General features: G+C 37.9%; 1 protein-coding gene across 1 annotated transcript in view; it reads right to left on the bottom strand.

Moving 5' to 3' along the window:
• LOC126412958 (flotillin-1) overlaps nucleotides 1-17,340 on the bottom strand; it is a 139,633-nt gene that overhangs the window by 99,676 nt on the left and 22,617 nt on the right. Inside the window, exons 3-5 of the mRNA XM_050082853.1 lie at nucleotides 9,395-9,485; nucleotides 4,546-4,689; nucleotides 3,863-3,982 (exon numbers count right to left, since the gene is read on the bottom strand). Coding sequence (XP_049938810.1) covers nucleotides 3,863-3,982; nucleotides 4,546-4,689; nucleotides 9,395-9,485 — 355 coding nt within the window. The remainder of the gene's footprint in view (nucleotides 1-3,862; nucleotides 3,983-4,545; nucleotides 4,690-9,394; nucleotides 9,486-17,340) is intronic.

Raw genomic sequence — 17,340 nt, 5'->3', positions numbered from 1 at the left:
ATTTATTATATCTACTTTAATAAGATGATATGTCCTGTGGATTGCAGCCATATCACTTTGAAGAAAAAGATTAATCCTGTATGTCAAAGCTTGCATTTTTTTCCTTTTTAAGCCTTTCACTAACTTTAATACTTATTCTAAAGCAACAATAATTTTGATCTCACTCTAAAGATGACACATTTAGTTGCAGACAGGCACAACAAAAAGACTGTTACACATTAACCTTTCAGCCAAAGCCTTCATAATAACAGAAAAAAACACACACACATATTCACATAAACAAACACATGTCATACACACACATATGAATGCTGCCTCTGGCTGCTCAGGCCAGACAAACTGAAACACGTAAAATAGGAGCCATGATGCACAGTGGAGCATGGAAGGAGGAGGGATAGCAGGATACGAGTGGAGGAAGAGGAAACTGTTGCCTTGTGGAGCATGCAGGGTCTGGGTTGGGGGGGGGGGGGGGGGGGGGGGGGGATAGAAAGGAGAGGGAGACAAAGGGAAAAGATTGGTGGGTGCATTGGCAGAGAGCAGTACACAATGAGGCTGAGGGGCCATGAGTTGGGAGGAGGTGATAGGATAGGGTGTGGCGACATTAGGTTACTGTAGGTTGAGGCCACGATGATTTCAGGAGCAGGGAATGTATTGTACAGATAACTCCCATCTGCACAGTTCAGGGAAGCTAGTGATGGAGGGGGGGGGGGGCTCCCGATGGCCTGGGTTGTGAAGCAGCTATTGAAATCAATCATGTAATGTTCAGCTGGATGTTATGCAACAGGGTTGTCTGTTTTGCTCTTGGTCACAGCAACTCTTTGCAACTCAACATGTCATCTTTAAGACGAGTAGCAATCAATCCTTTCCAAAAGTTTTGGTATTCCAATCTGGACTTTCCTTTGTTTAATAATTCTGTTCTGTCAAAGGTAATATTGTTTCCCTTTCTTTGCATCATAAAATGTTAATTACTTCACAGAACTATTTTTATTTCCATTAACTACAAAGATGTAAAGTACAAGATTATGGTCGAAAAAGGGTTGTTCACAAGTTTTTAAAAAAAATGAGATGTGTAGGTAACTTTATAATAGTCATGGCACATTTAAAGGTGCTTGATAAAGCCCTATCAACTTGTTGATGTCTTAGACAAAATTATGCAACAGACATAGCAGAACTTCTAGTGGCTGTTTACTGAAGACCACTAATGTTACAAAGTATTCATTGTTACTCCATGAGAATGCCGATTGTACAAGGCCTTAGGAAGCATCACAGGAGTAATATGTTCACAGGAGTAATATGTAAAAGTACAGATATGTCACTGTTGTTAATTTCTTTCAGTAAAATTGTGAGATGTACAAACTTGAGTTGTACAATTTCTGAAATCCTAGATAATCAATGGTTCTCAGGTTGATGCTGTGTCTCTTGATTTTCAGAAGCATTCTGGTATACTGATCACACAATTTTACATAGCCCCTGAGCAGAGGGTGCTGGGAACAGGAGCTTGTCATCAGCTCTTAGCACACTGCTGAGACAAGTCCCACCCCTTTTGCCAGAGCAGCCAGCTTATAGCTTACAAAAGAAATGAACATGTAATGGATTAATGCGTCGCAGAAGTGATAAGGTAGTTTAGGGAGAGTTGCCAGAAAGACCCGGTACAGCTTCTTTGCTCACTGTTAATATTAGTCACAAATATTACAAATATCACTACGCACAACAACACACATGGATTAATACTATATTCATAATGGCTACTTATTGTTTTGGTGGAAAATACTGTTACATAGCTAAGATTGGCAATGAGCATAAACTTTTCGGAGTGGCACAAAGTTAGTCAACTTCCACCAATCACAAAGGGCCCAAGTAAATGTGTGCGACTAGTAATTTCTTATTGTCACACAACCGACAAAATGTGATCATGGAAGACAAGCTGATCTTCTGTGAGTGCCAGAGTAAGACAACATAGGTAAACAGGTGTTTGAAAAAACTATCAGCAATAAAGCTTTAGGCTCACTTTCCAGTCAAATATGCAGTGCCTTAAATGAAATGATCACATAAATTTAGTTGTTCCAGAGGAAGATTTCCTCCTCACAGTAAATGAAATTAATCTTAAGAAGTGTAATGCATTCCTCTTCCTTTGATTTTTGCTCAACAAAATCCACAGAAAAGAAAGAAAATGTTTCGAAATGAATGGCATGATCTTTCACGAGTTTTCCTGGTCAGATGGAGTGTGTCATAGATACACTCCACAAACATAATAATCAGAATGATAAAATTTCTAAAAATATGCTCATACAGAACCTTACAGGCAGTTATGTGTATATACACATTGCTCGTGAACCAAGTACAGGGTGTGACTACTACCATTAGTAGACTACATACCACAGCCACTATATAGTCCTAGATAGTGTAAATTCTCAGATACTCTTAATATAACTCTAGAAGCAAGTAAGTTTAAATGTGAAGGCATTCAAAGCCTGTCCTTAAAGTCACCCAGGAAAAGATGCTTTGCCAATTCATGGCCAAACCTAACTGAAATGCTTACACTTCTAAGTGACTATATAGGAAACTAAGATGAATATTGGATACCTGAACAGTCCAAGATACATTTGCTGGCCTTAAAGTTCTGGTATCAATCTTTTCCTATTCTATTCCTTTACATTTCAGAAATGTGTTGTGTTTTCATTGAAGCTTCCATTTCTAACTCTTATTTGCATGCTCAAATTACCCTATTTTCCCTGTTTACACACTGTCTTTATTACAACTTACAATTCTGATCTATTTGTTTGAGCAGTTTCTAAATTGTTCCTTACACTTCTAGCATGAGAAATATTACCATTAAGCTCACCAGAAATCCAAGTTTCTCCCACTTGATCAAATGTCATGCAGTGTACTGGAGGAATCTTATGAACTAGCACTAAATAAGAAACAAAATCAAAATACATGTTCCCATGGTCCAGATATTAGTAAGATTGATACTGAGACTCAATGTATAAGGAATTAGGGACGAAAAGGCTGTCACTTTTGTTCCTTACTCTGAATGCTCATCATCATGTTGTGGACAAGAGTAATGCCTTTCCAGTTTTTGGTTCCCACTCTGCATGCAAATACTACTGGCTATATCAGCAAAAGCCAATGAGCACAGCAATCAAGGATACTAGTACTAAGCAGCCTGACGCAGCCATCTCAACATACAGAATTTACATTTCTGACATGACGAAGGAGACTGTACTTCAAATTAGAGTAGCAACTGTAATCCACCGTCAGTAATGCATTGAGAGAATGTTACATCTTTCATTGCCCACATTTCATTGAGCTTTATCAATCTACACAAACCACTTTAAAACATGTAAATGTAAGATATGCTACTGAAACACACACAATGCAGATTGGCAAGAGTACAATGTCCATCAATGCTTATTCACAAATGCTGAATTTTAAGAAATAAATAATCTAAAAAACTGCCCAAACGCTACAAATGTGCTTATAGAGACATTAATCAGCTCCTTGTAAATGCTGCTACTCATGCCATGGTACACCATTTATGAGAACAATTCACCAAGGAGATATGTAACATACCTTTGCCCCCTTGAAGCATAAGACAAAGCCAACAAATTATAATCAAAACAAAATGGTAGGTATCTAAACTACTTCATAGTGCTTAAACTTGAATTGTATCAGGTCAGTATTTAATGCTCTCCAAACACATATGCTATTCACTTACAGCTATCAAGAAACCATGCATTAAGTTCACTGTAACAAAATTTGGCTATGTATCTAGTATATTGACCATTTATGGGGACAACTTAATTGAATGACTAAACAAGACAGACTTACAGGTTATGGAGGATAAATTAAGTGCACTCACCTCTTCATCTCTTATGTCTTTCAGAGTATATGATACAACAGTAATTCCCATGTTCACAAGATCTGATGAAGCAACTTCAAAAACTTGTTTGCTAAACTTCTTCCTATCTTTGTATATTTCCTGAGGAAAAAGAGGTGGCATTTACATACCAAATCCGAATATATCTTTCATATTGGCCAGAGGCCATGTTCATGCTACAGTGTGAAAAGTTGGTTGTAAAAATCAATATATAACAGTAAAATACTGGTTTAGCAGTCAAAAATGAAACTAAAATAAATCTAATAAATGTTAAAATGAAAAGCTATTCTCAGTGCTAAAGCCACAACAAATTATTTAAAACACAAGTGGTTTTAAGATATTTCTAACCAGCTATTGTCAATAGCTTTCAAACTCTTTTTTCAAACTCCACAATATTTCAACTGAGTTTCAAGAGTATTGCTTGTTACGTGCACATTCAATTTGCATATTGCTGGGTCTTCTTATAAAAGTCAAATTTATCATTTGACAAAAGTGAGCAGATATTCTGTCAAGGAGCACTGGAGTTTCAGAGAGATGATCTGACAAAATACCCAAGTGCGATCTTATACTGTGCAATCACTATTTGTGATGCTCTGTCCGTCCAATGCTTGAACTTGAATAGTACACAAAAATATATTTAAAAAAACCTTGAAATTGTTACTTACCTCAACAGTCATACTTCCCATAATAGCTCTCTGGTGCCCTTCCAGTGTGACCAATGCAATGTGCTGAATTTCATGTTCTGGCTTACCAAGAAATTGTTCACAGGCAGCAAGTAGCATTTCTTCATTCTGGCCTTGTATTTTAACCTTTTAGGGAAACACAATGAATAGCAGAGTTTAACATGTAACATCACCCAAATGTTATAATTAAAGAAATATATCCATCAAATAAGAAATGCCTGAAAAATTATAACTAGAAAATATGACAAATTTTACATGGCAATAGTAATGAAAGATCTTCCTGTGAAATGAGTCAAGAACTTCAGCCAACATAATGTGAATACATTTGTCTCAAGACTAAATGAAGCATCCTGGTCTTTCAGCATCTGGTACCCAGTAAACACAAACTACAATGCTTTTGTATTAGAATTCATGAGTGTTTTCAATGAATGCTTCCCCTTCACAACAGCATGTGAGAAAAACTGTAAAAAGAACTCGTGAATAACTGAAGGCATCAGGATCTCTAGTATTAGAAAGAGGAAACTGCACATGCAAGCAAAAAACAATCATGACGCAGTTTGTCAGCTACGTAAACAAATACAGAAGAATATTTGGCACAGTAGTTAAACATAAAAACAAATGGCAAACAGTAAATACGATGCCAGAAATAAATCAAAAGCTTTATGGCAAATTATCAGAAATGAAAAAGGTGCAGAAAAAACAAGAAGCCATCATCGTAAATTAGAAACAGATGGGGAAATATTGCGAATTATTCAACAGGTATTTCATAAATTCTAACAAAGACGTATCTCAAAAATAGGAAACAGAGGGTAGTAATACAACGCAAGGGTGAGAAAGCTTGCTCTAGTTGGAAGGAAATACAAGCAGTTGTACCCCAGATGTCCATATTAGGCCCACTACTATTTCTATATTATATAAATGACATACCACATAAGGTAACTTCAGATACCATTCTGTATGCAGATTACTCAACAGCAGTAGTCTGCTGTAAGAACACTGAAGAATTAGCACAGAAAATAAAACATACTCATCAAGAACTAGAAAACTGGATAAATAATAATGCTATGAAACTAAACTTAACAAAAAGCCAAACTGTACACTTCAGGACCAAACAAACTGTTGAATACATAACACAGTTAAGTTATGAAGGCAGAGGACTGATAACTGCAGAATCTGTCAAATTTCTGTGAGTGACCATAAACAAAAACTTGTCATGCACTGATCATGTGGGTAGCTTACTGAAACAGTTAAATAGTTTTGTTTATGCAATGAGGGTTCTGAATAAAGTAACTGACTTAGCTGTTAGGAAAATTGTGTATCATGCATATTTTCTATCAGTTGTAAGATATGGCATAATTTTTCGGATAGCTGAAAAAGGAAGACTCCTGAGTGTTCAAGCTACAGAAAAAAATTATCAGAGCTATGAATGGGCCAAACAATAGACAATAGACAATCATGCAAGCCTTTATTTGCAAGGCTTGACTTACTGACAATTCCTTCCATGTTTATAGATGAAACACTTCTCTTTGAGTTAAAAAACCCATGTCTTTTTGAGGGAAATTCATTTACACATGCTTATGAAACAAGGCACAAACAAGATTACATTTTACTTTACCAAGGACTAACATTATTTGAAAATACTCCATATTACATGGCTTTGAAGCTTAGCAATAAAATCCATTCAAATTTGAAAGACTGCAAGCTAGAATCCACTGGTGCAAACATTGAAAAATATTTAAAAAGCAAATACTACTACAGTGTGGATAATTTCATAAATGAGGAAGACAAGTAGGAAATATTGAATTTGTTTTGTTTTCCTGTTTTCTCTACATTACGTTCTATGTGTATGCTTATGTTCCCTTTTAATGGAGTTATATGTTCTTTTTATATGTGTCCATACTTATAAACTATGTATCGTGTGAACTATGTATCTAACTATCTATATGTAAACATATATACTACTTTTATGAAAGTTTGTGGTCTTTGAAGTATGTCCATATTTATAAACTACAGAAAAAAACATGAAAAATACAAGAATGATTTCAAACCACTGTGGAAATTTTAAGAAAAAGGAAGAAATCTAACATTTAATTACCTTTTTATGTTGTAATGTGCTTCTTGGAGCATCCATATGCTTTACTTTAATGTATCTTGTTTTAGGTATACTTAGGTAGGCACAGAATTATTCAGTGACGAGTCACCAGTGTTTCAATCAAATGATTGTAGATAACATGTCATGTGACAATAAAGATTCTATTCTATTCTATTCCTTCAGGTTCCTTCCATCACCTTTTTAAAGCAAGAGAACAGAAAAAGTCATCTGCACAATGTGTCTACTGTTGCTTCAAAGCAAGGACCAAAACTGCTTAACATGAGATGAAACTTGGATTCTTCAACACATGAATCCAAGCCATGCTGCTTTCAATATGATCAGACAATGTTGCAGAATAGCAAAACAGAGTTTGAGACTTTTATAGAAGAGACTGACCATTATCTGTCAACACTAGAAAGAATATAAAAACCACTTAGGAGGCCAATTAATATGTGATTCTTCACACATTTATCAACAAACTTTGCAAGTCTACTTTGCATAAGCCAGTGTCAGATAAGTATTTTCATAGAGCTTTGCTTATGACAACAATGAAGGATCAGAAATGACAGAAAAAGAAACCTGACACTCCCTTGCCATCCAATTTCTACCTTATTTGTCTTCTAAGGAGACAAAATGACACATATCTTTTGAGTTGCTTTTTGCTCATTTAGATATCATCCTTATCACAGTTTCACATATTGTGGTACATGGACTTTCATCTATACCTTAAGAGATAATGCTCATATTCCACTCTTGTTTATATTTTGCTTCACACATCACAGATACTGGTACTTAATTCACAATTATTATTAATAATTATAACAGTTTGGCAGTAGCATACACAATAATTTTACAATCTCTGTCTCTTACACCAAGTAGAAATAAAAAGGTAATTAAGTTTACATGAGCAGTCAGCTGTGGATACGCAAACTGTCACAAATATTTTGTTTAATATTCACTAATTAAAAAATTACTTTTATTATAAATGAATGTATTCAAAATTTAGTCTCATCTTCTTATAGAATGGAAAAGTAATATCAATACGATCGAAATACAGGTCAATCAAAAGTGAAAGTTGAAAATTAACTTTAACAATATTACATAGTGATAAAGAGCAATTATTTAACAACTGCTGAAACATCATAAATGAAGCAAAGTTAGACCCATATATTAAAAACTATAGTTGAATGTCTTTTAATAAAGAGAGTAATAGGAAATACAAAGAATAGAGAGAAATATGGATGAGAAAACCTTTCTAGGCTTAATATATGGAGAGAGATTAAAAACAAATAAAAAATTAAGAATTGTTCACTGCAGTATTTTGGAGCAACTTTTTTCCTTCCCTCTAACACTTCTATATCACACACCGTCTTTTCCTATTTTATATATTTACTTTCCTGGCAGAGAAAAGCTACATATTCAGACACATTTTAATTTAAAGGCTTGTCCTTGCACCTGCTTGTTCTCATTTTGGTAACTGGCAAAGTAAATGCTCTCTTTCGCTTCAAATCTTTGAGCATATTAAAATTTGGGTTTTACAACATACTTTATTATTTTAATGTTTAACTTTACTGAACAGATTTAATGAGAAATCAAACGGTGGAACATCCAGAACAGAAGAAATAACTACAATATTGAAAACAATAGATTGTAGGGCTTATTCTGAAGTAGAAAACATGCACACATTCACAAGCAATTAAATAACTCACATAATCTCTCTCTCTCTCTCTCTCTCTCTCTCTCTCTCTCTCTCTCTCTCTCTCTCTCTCTCACACACACACACACACACACACACACACACACACAATTACTACTCTTGATCATGTGTTTGTGAGTTGTGCTTGCTTGAATGTGTGTGTGTTTTCTACTTTGGAAGAAGGTCCTTTGCCTGACAGATTAAATATGGCAGTTTTTTCATTGTGGCTGTCTGCCACTTAATGTCTCTTCTCTACGGTGAGTAACAATCTATACATTTCATAATATTGTTACATAATGTACTGTTTTACTTTTAAAAAAAAGTCAGTATTCTCAAACTCCTTGGGAAAAGTACAAAATTTACAACTTACAAGAAATGGAAGTTTTGAAATGAAATCTGAGTTATAAAGAAGGTTTTCAGTAATGGACTGCTGGGGTTGAAATATACCACATTAAATGAAAAACGAAGAATAAGATTGCTAAAAGGGAAAAAAATCAGTGCTGCTATAAGGTAAATATTTCCTACAGATAGTTATCCAAAATAGTGCTTCCTACTGGTCTAATTATGCAATGGTACAAATAATGCACATCTTACACAAACTGAAATTGCAGTTTAAAAGTTTTGTTTTGGAATTCTCTATTCATAGCATTATTGCTAACTAATTCACAAGAAAAATGAGACAAATTCAAAAATTTATGAAGTAATGACCATATTAACAGACTACACTATAACTACATTGCTGTACTTGTTTGACTTATCTTTAAGCATATGCAAACTCACAGCTCTTTTCATACAACACTGAAATAAAGATGATCACAAATTTAAGCTCCACCAAATAAAATCCAAGGCAACATTACATTCTATATAACTTAAGTACAATCAAATAACTATGCACTTCCACAACAGACCAATGAAAGTGCTTTCAAATGCAAGCAAGCAAAGCTGCACAAACAGTAATTGTGTGGCCTTTACTTCAATCCAACACACTGAGAAATGAGTCTCTAACTTTTAACATATTATAGAAATATATAACATGTTCTCACCTGTGCTATACCGGTAACAGAAATGGGCACGCCCTGGCTGGTGTAGACAGTGGGGCTTTCAACTTGAAGTGTCATTGTATTCAATGAAATCCTAAGCATAAAAAAATATTCTGAAAACCTATTTTTTCTAGAGATGATTATTAGTTTTAGTGCTAAATAAATTACAGAATTAACTGGTGCACATCATAGGCACAAATTTAACAGCAGAGTAATTGAACCTTCCTGGCAGATTAAAATAGTGTGTCAGACTAAAACTCAAACTTGGGACACTTCCTTTTCATGGGAAAATGCTCTACTGGCTAAGCTGCCCAAGCACGATTCTCAACATGTCCTCGCAGTTTTACTCATCTTCTACCTTCAAAACTACACAGAAGCTCTCTCATGAAATTTGCAAAACTAGCACTCCCAGAAGAAAGGATATTGTGGATACATGGCTTAGCCACAGCCTGAGGGATGTTTCCAGAACGAAATTTTCACTTTGCAGCAGAGTGTGTGTTGATATAAAACTTCCTGGCAGATTATAACTGTGTGCCTGACCAAGACAAACACTCAGGATTTATGCATTTGGTGGTCAAGTGCTCTACTGACTGAGCTACCCTTCCTTCCAGGAGTGCGAGTTTGCAAGTTTCGCAGGAGAACTTCTGTGAAGTTTGGAACATAGGAGATGAGGTACTGGTGGAAGTAAAGCTGTGAGGATGGGTCGTGCTTGGATAGTTCAGTCAGTAGAGCACTCACCCATAAAAAGTAAAGGTCCCGAGTTCAACTCCCGGTCTGGCACACGGTTTTAATCTGCCAGGAAGTGTCATATCAGTGCGCATTCTGCTGCAGAGTGAAAATTTCCTTCTGGGAACAGAGTAGCTGCTGTATAAACAAACGTAATTCCTTACATATAGCTCAGAGTACTTTATTCTGTAAGAATATTGCACATTAATTTCTAGAGTACATTGAATTGTGGCACTGGCCAGGAGGACATCAGATCTAACAAGGCCAGTTATAGCATTGGTAGTGTGTTTTGTGTTACACACAAATTTTTTAATGCAGATGTGATTCACCACACACACGAATGTATAGGCACTATTATTACATACATGCAGAAGAAACAGAGCATGAATTTAAATTTATATGTGTTGCAGCCAGACAGTAAAGTTCCATCTACTGAATAAACTGTCTACCCCTCTTGTCAACCATATTAAACAATAAGCAATTTAAGCAACATGAATAGAACTAAGGTGAACCTGACCATATGGTAACACTTAACAGTGCAATGCATTGAACAATAGAACTTCAGTGCTTAATAACAACATCAAAGCATGCAGGTACTTAAAAACAATGAGGGATGAAGTTGGTAAACACTGCATGTAAGGATAAGGAATGGCAGCAACAGCTTACCTACTGCATGAGTTAGAAAGAAGGGTATCAGGATCTGGGAAAATAGAACGTAACACAATATATAGAAAGTGTTAATCAACCACACCCAAACACTCTTTTGATTATAGTTTGATAAAACTATATGTAGAGTTTATATGGTGTCAAGAAGAGGAGTAAAGATGCGTCATACGACACCAGAGCACAGACGCAGCTCTAAATGATAAGATGATGATGGTGACAATGACAATTATGAAAATGATTATGATATAGCTGTGTTTGTTTCAGCAGACAACACCCAGATTTTTACCACCAGTAATCTTGCTTGTGAAGTGCGGCTTGAAGGAAAAATATGTATTAAAAGCATTAAGGTAATGATTGAGCATTTAAATATAAAATGTAATCACCATATAACCAGGAATTCTTGCTGAATGCTCAGTGGTTCAAACCTCATATTATGCTGTAATTTAAGCGGTGTTGTTTCTTTATCTAGTTTCAATTTCCTATTAAAAAGTAACTTTAAATTATATATTTTGATTTTTTAAAACCACAACTCATAAAACAAACACATCATATGCTGAGGGAAGCACTTTTATTCTATCTTTACTCTTTAAACAATGCAAATATTAGATAAGAATGACATTTACTTTTTTCAAAAGCTGCAAGACATCATAACAGAAACCACATTAAATACACATACTTTGTTCTTTCGTTGCTTGTAACAGAATTTTTAATCATTTGTGGTACATTCTTTAAGAAGTTAGACTGACAGAAAGAGAGGTTAGTGTGTAAGCACAACAATCCATGGTTGATCAGTTTTTATTACATTTTTACTCAAACATTTTAGTCATCACACAATATCAACTGTCTCAGTAAGTAAATATACTGCAAGTTATCAGAAAATGCAAACAGGAATTACTTAATATAATGTACATACAGTGATGAGCCATAAATCACGATTACTGCCTGCTGAAACTGAATGTTGCTTGTTGGGGTTGCCGGCACATGATGTGGTAAGGAAAGTATATAAATAAAGCAGATACAAATGAGGAATCATAGTCTAGGTAGGTAAGTAGGTAGGTTGGTTGGTTTAAAAGGGGGGAGGGACCAAACTGCGAGGCCATCAGTTGCTTGTTCCCAGTAGAACAATTACCCAAGGGAAAGAAGAAAACAAAGACAATGTATGGCACAATAACAGTAGTAAGGAAGAATGACAGAAGGACAACAAACACTACAATGGGCAAAACAGGACAAGAAAACCACAGAGTGACAAAAGAAACTGGGAGAAGAAACTAAAAACAAGGAAGCAGATTACCATGGCTGGCTGACCATGAGAATAAAAAAGGAGAAGCCAGCAACTCTGCAACACATTAAAACCTCCACCCTAAAAGTTCTAGGATGAAGGACACAGAAGGACAAAGCACACGTGCTAAAGCTCAGATCAAACAATAAAACTCACCCTCATGAATAAAACGTAAAACTAAAGCTGATGTTGAGGAATTGTCACCCAACACCGAAGGTAGGGTGCTGGGAAAGTTAAAAGTCCACAGCAGAGTGGCTAAAAGTGGGCAGTCCAGCAAAAAGTGGACGACTGTCATTTCGGAGCCACAGCAACACTGAGGTGGGTCCTCGTGACAGAGGAGGTAACCATGTGTGAGCCACGTATGGCCAATGCGGAGGCGACAACGTACAGTTGATTCCTTGTGAGGAGCCTACAGGGAAGTCTTTCACACATTCGCAGTCTCCTTAATGACAAGCAGTTTGTTGTGCATACTGTTATGCCACTCCGTCTCCCAAAGCTGAAAAACCTTGTGGTGTAAGACAGAACGCAGATCAGGTTCAGAGATGCACATCTCCAGGAGCGGTTTCCGCATAGCCTGTTTGGGCAGCCTGTTGGCAAGTTTGTTGCCTGGGATTCCGACATGTCCTGGGGTCCACACAAAAACCACTGAATGACTGGACCATTCCAGGGCAGAGATGGGCTCCTGGATGTTTGCTACCAAAGGATGGCAAGGGTAGCACTGGTCGATAGCTTGTAAGCTGCTCAGGGAGTCAGAACAGGGAAGAAACAACTCACCAGAACAGGAACGGATGTACTGAAATGCACGAGATATGGCCACAAGCTCTGCAGTGAATACACTGCAGCCAGCATACAAGAAATGCTGTTCAGTACATCACCATCAGCCATCGAGCCATTGGTGTAAACAATTTCAGAGCCCCAGAACATGTCAAGAATTGAGAGGAAGTGGCAACGGAGAGTGGCGCAGTTAATGGAGTCCTTAGGGCCATGCAAAAGGTCTAGATGAAGCTTTGGCCGATGGGTACACCATGTAGGTGTACGTGAATGGACCTCAGGTAGAGGTGGTAAAGGGAAGGACTCCAGTTCGGAGAGAAGGGATCACACACGAAATGCAATCGTGAGCCCTGACCTGGGCTGCCAATGCAGGAGATCAACTACCGTGGGTGGGAAAAGGAGACAGTCATTCGGATGCTCAGGAGAACTACAAATGTGTGCAACATAACTGCAATCGTGAGCCCTGACCTGGGCTGCCAATGCAGGAGATCAACTACCGTGGGTGGGAAAAGGAGACAGTCATTCGGATGCTCAGGAGAACTACAAATGTGTGCAACATAACTGGTGAGCAGTTGAGCACATAGGATCCGCAATGGAGGGACCCCAGCCTCCACCAGAACATTGGTCACTGGACTCATTCTAAAAGCTCCCATCGCTAGGTGAACACCACAGTGGTGCACTGGGTTGAGTAAACGCAACACTGAGGGTGCTGCCGAACAGTAAACCAGAATCCCATAGTCAAGGTGGGATTGAACAAGGGCTCTGTAGAGCTGCAGCAGCGTGGAGCAATCTGCACCCCGGTTGGTGTTGCTCAGGCAGTGGAGAGCATTGAGATGCTGCCAGCACTCCTGCTAAGCTGACGAAGGTGAGGTAGCCAAGTCAATCAGGTGTCAAAAACCAGTTTTAAGAATCAATATGTAACCACTAAAGTGACTGGATCATCATTAAGATAAAGTTCAGGTTCCGGATGAACAGTACGACACCAACAGAAGTGCATGGCACATGGCTTCGCAGCTGAAAACTGGAAGTCGTGGGCTAGAGCTTATGACTCAAGTTTGTGAATGGCTCCCTATAGGTGCTGCTCAGCAACCCCAGTACTGGAGGAGCAATACAAAATGCAGAAGTCATCTGCATACAGAGAAGGGGAGACCGACGGCCCTACAGCTGCTGTTAGGCCGTTAATGGCCACTGAAAATAGAGATACAGTACAGAGTCCTACGGAATGCCATTCTCCTGAATACGGGAGGAACTATGGCAGGTACCAACTTGGACATGGAAAGTACGGAGTGACAGGAAGTTTTGGATAAAAATCGGGAGCTGGCCCCAGAGACACCATTCATACAATGTGGCAAGTATATGATGACGCCAGGTCGTGTCGTATGCTTTATGTAAGTCAAAAAAGACGGCAACCAGGTGTTGGTGTCTGGAAAAGGCTGTTTGGATGGCAGACTCAAGGGACACAAGATACAAGATTATCAGTGGTAGAGCGATCCTGGCTGAAGCTGCCCTGACATTGATTGATATGTTTATATTTTTGCATCTCCGCGTTGCAAATGTTTTGAGTGAAATGCCCAGTCGATGCGCTGTTGTTTTCACGTCAATTCTACCAACATTGAGAGTTGTTTGGTTCACGGGGTTTTGTAAAATTCCTGGATTCATGTCTCGTCGCTGTGCAGCCTATGAAAAGGATTGCGGAAGACTCCCAAATAAATTCCAAAGTACAGTGCAGTTTTAATACCAATATATTTCCAGGACTCTGGTGTCCGAGCCTGGTGAACTGTACCGGTTACATCACATGTACCCAAAGTTGACATCAAACGACACAGAGTTCACAACAATCAACAAACGAGTGAGCCTACAATACATTTGCTCGCAACCCTAGCCAAAAAACGAGTGCCCTAAGGCACCTGCGTGACCTCTATTTATACTTTTGTTACCAATTACCTAAAATGAAAATTACAATTTTATGTAAAATCACAATTAAAAGTTAAACCAAATATGAGCTACACATTGCTAAAAATTTAAAATCTCAGTGCTGAACAAGGTGAACCTATTTTCAACTTAGTTACGAGTTAATATAACATTTTCTGACTAATTATGTTACAGGTAACAATTACATTTCTAAATTTGTTTATAACAAATCAACTAGTGCCTGAATATTAGTGCTAACATATATCGGAGATTCAATTAACGTGCTTTATTTATATGTTCTATTTAATTTGCTTGTGGAGTTGATAGTCTCCCATCGAGCGCCTCCCCAGGTGGCGGATAGGGGAATGCTCTCCAGATATGAAGGGTACCGGGGAAATAAAATACTCGGGGTGGACCAAAACTATCAATCGAAATCCACTAACGTCTGCCTGGTATCCAGCGGTTAGGAGTCAGCGTCTGTTCGCCTAGATGGTGCGGCTGCAGCAACCTTCTTGATCTCAACAATCAAGTCGTATTCCTCGTGGTCTTTCCTCGGAAGGACCACCACCAAGTTAGTTTTCAACTTGAAAACCAAACATGATGATAACACAAGGAATGAATCCACTACCCCGGGCACACGTCGCAAGGCTGGCTTTACCTGGTCATCGGATTCCGGGGGACCAGGAGCATCATGTTACGCCTAAGGTTGAGAACCAGACGAAGTCCAAATTATTACACACAAAACAAAGACACTTCATCGGTACACTTAATACTAATACTCTTTTGAAACTGGGCAAGATCAAACAACTTACAGACGTGCTACAAAAATTCCAGATCAAAATCCTTGCAATCCAGGAAACACGATTTATGGACGAAAACCATTTTGATACAGACAACTACAGGATCTACAAAGGAAAACCAGCAGTTAAAACTAATGTGAAAGGACTCAAACAGTTTGGCACAGCATATGCAGTCCACAAATCTATCAGCGACTCTGTCATCGACTTCCAGTCTGCCTCAGAACGTATATCAACGCTCTCCGTCAAATCGGTCAACAAAGCATATACCATGATCAACGCACACGCACCCACAAATAACTATAACAAGAAGAACCGCCAGAAAGTGGATGACTTCTGGAATGACCTTGAAGAGATGACAAACAAAATTGCCAAACACCATGTAATAATCCTGTTAGGCGACTTTAACGTACAATTAGGTAAAGAGAAACAATACAGGAAAATCACCGGAATCCATACAGCTCACAAGAGAACTAACAAGAACGGGGAAAGATTGACAAGCTTTTGCGAAAATTTCGGCCTCGTAATTATGTCAACACAATTCATACAACCCAACAAGAAACTGTATACTTGGAAGTCGCCCAACACAACGTTGTGTGAATTCCAGATAGACCATGTGGCCATCTCCAAGAGTAACACAGCAGAAATTCTGAATGTGAAAACGAGAAGAGGATTTTTTGACTCAGACCACCATCTTCTACAGATAAAGACCAGATTACAACCCAATAGAAAAAAGCCAAAACTAAACAAAGTGCTGAGACCAGACCCCGAATACATAAAACTCAACAAGGAAAACATCTTACAGGAAATTAGTTAGACAAACACCACAAACTGGACAGAACTTGTGGACGTCCTCAAATCCACGATGAAATTGTGTCAACCCCCGAGAAGGAGAAAACACAGGTGGTGGAATATAATATGTGACCAAGCAATAGAAGAAAGGACCAATGCCTGGAAAAACTTCAATAGTCACAAAACGTCAGAAAAATGGCAACAATTTCTAGTAATCCGAAAACAAACATCGAAAACTATTCGGAGGGAAAAAAGAAATTATGACAAACGACGACTAGATGAGATAGAACAAGACTTTAAGAAGAACAACACCAGGAATTTTTATAAGACGTTTAAAGAACATATTGCAGGATACCAGCCACCCAATCTTTGCTTCAAGAAACCGGATGGTTCACTAGAAACTAACACGAAGAATAACTGCCAAATCCTCGCAGACTATTTCAACAAACTTCTCAACTGTGAAAGACCTATAGAGGATATTCACTACGAGACGTCTACACCAAATCCTGACGCTAAACCGCCAACCATCAATGAAATAGTAGAAATTATCGAGACACTGAAAAACAATAGAGCCCCAGGAGAAGATGGAATTATTGCAGAACTATGGAAACTAAATGATGAAAGATTAACAGGAAAAATTCACAAAATCATATTAAACATTTGGGAAACAGAACAGATCCCTTCTGAATGGAAGTGCGCACTCATCCATCCACTCCATAAAAAGGGGACAAAACTGAACCAAATAATTACAGGGGTATCTCACTCGTACCGGTCACATATAAAATCCTATCAAAAGTTCTCATGAATAGATTAGAAGAACAAGCTGACCCACAAATAGGAGAATACCAGGCTGGTTTTCGCAAGGGACGATCATGCATAGAGCAGATATGGAATCTGAAAATGATTCTCCAGATGAGAAACACCCGAAACACAGTGGTTACTTTTGTAGATTTTAAAAAGGCCTACGACTCGATCGACAGAGTAGCGCTCTGCAAGACGTTGGAAGA

The sequence above is a fragment of the Schistocerca serialis genome, chromosome 1, assembly GCF_023864345.2.
Source record: "Schistocerca serialis cubense isolate TAMUIC-IGC-003099 chromosome 1, iqSchSeri2.2, whole genome shotgun sequence".
Lineage (NCBI taxonomy): Eukaryota > Metazoa > Arthropoda > Insecta > Orthoptera > Acrididae > Schistocerca > Schistocerca serialis.
Note: the sequence above shows the minus strand (reverse complement) of the source record. Positions and strands in the feature narration are given on the sequence as shown.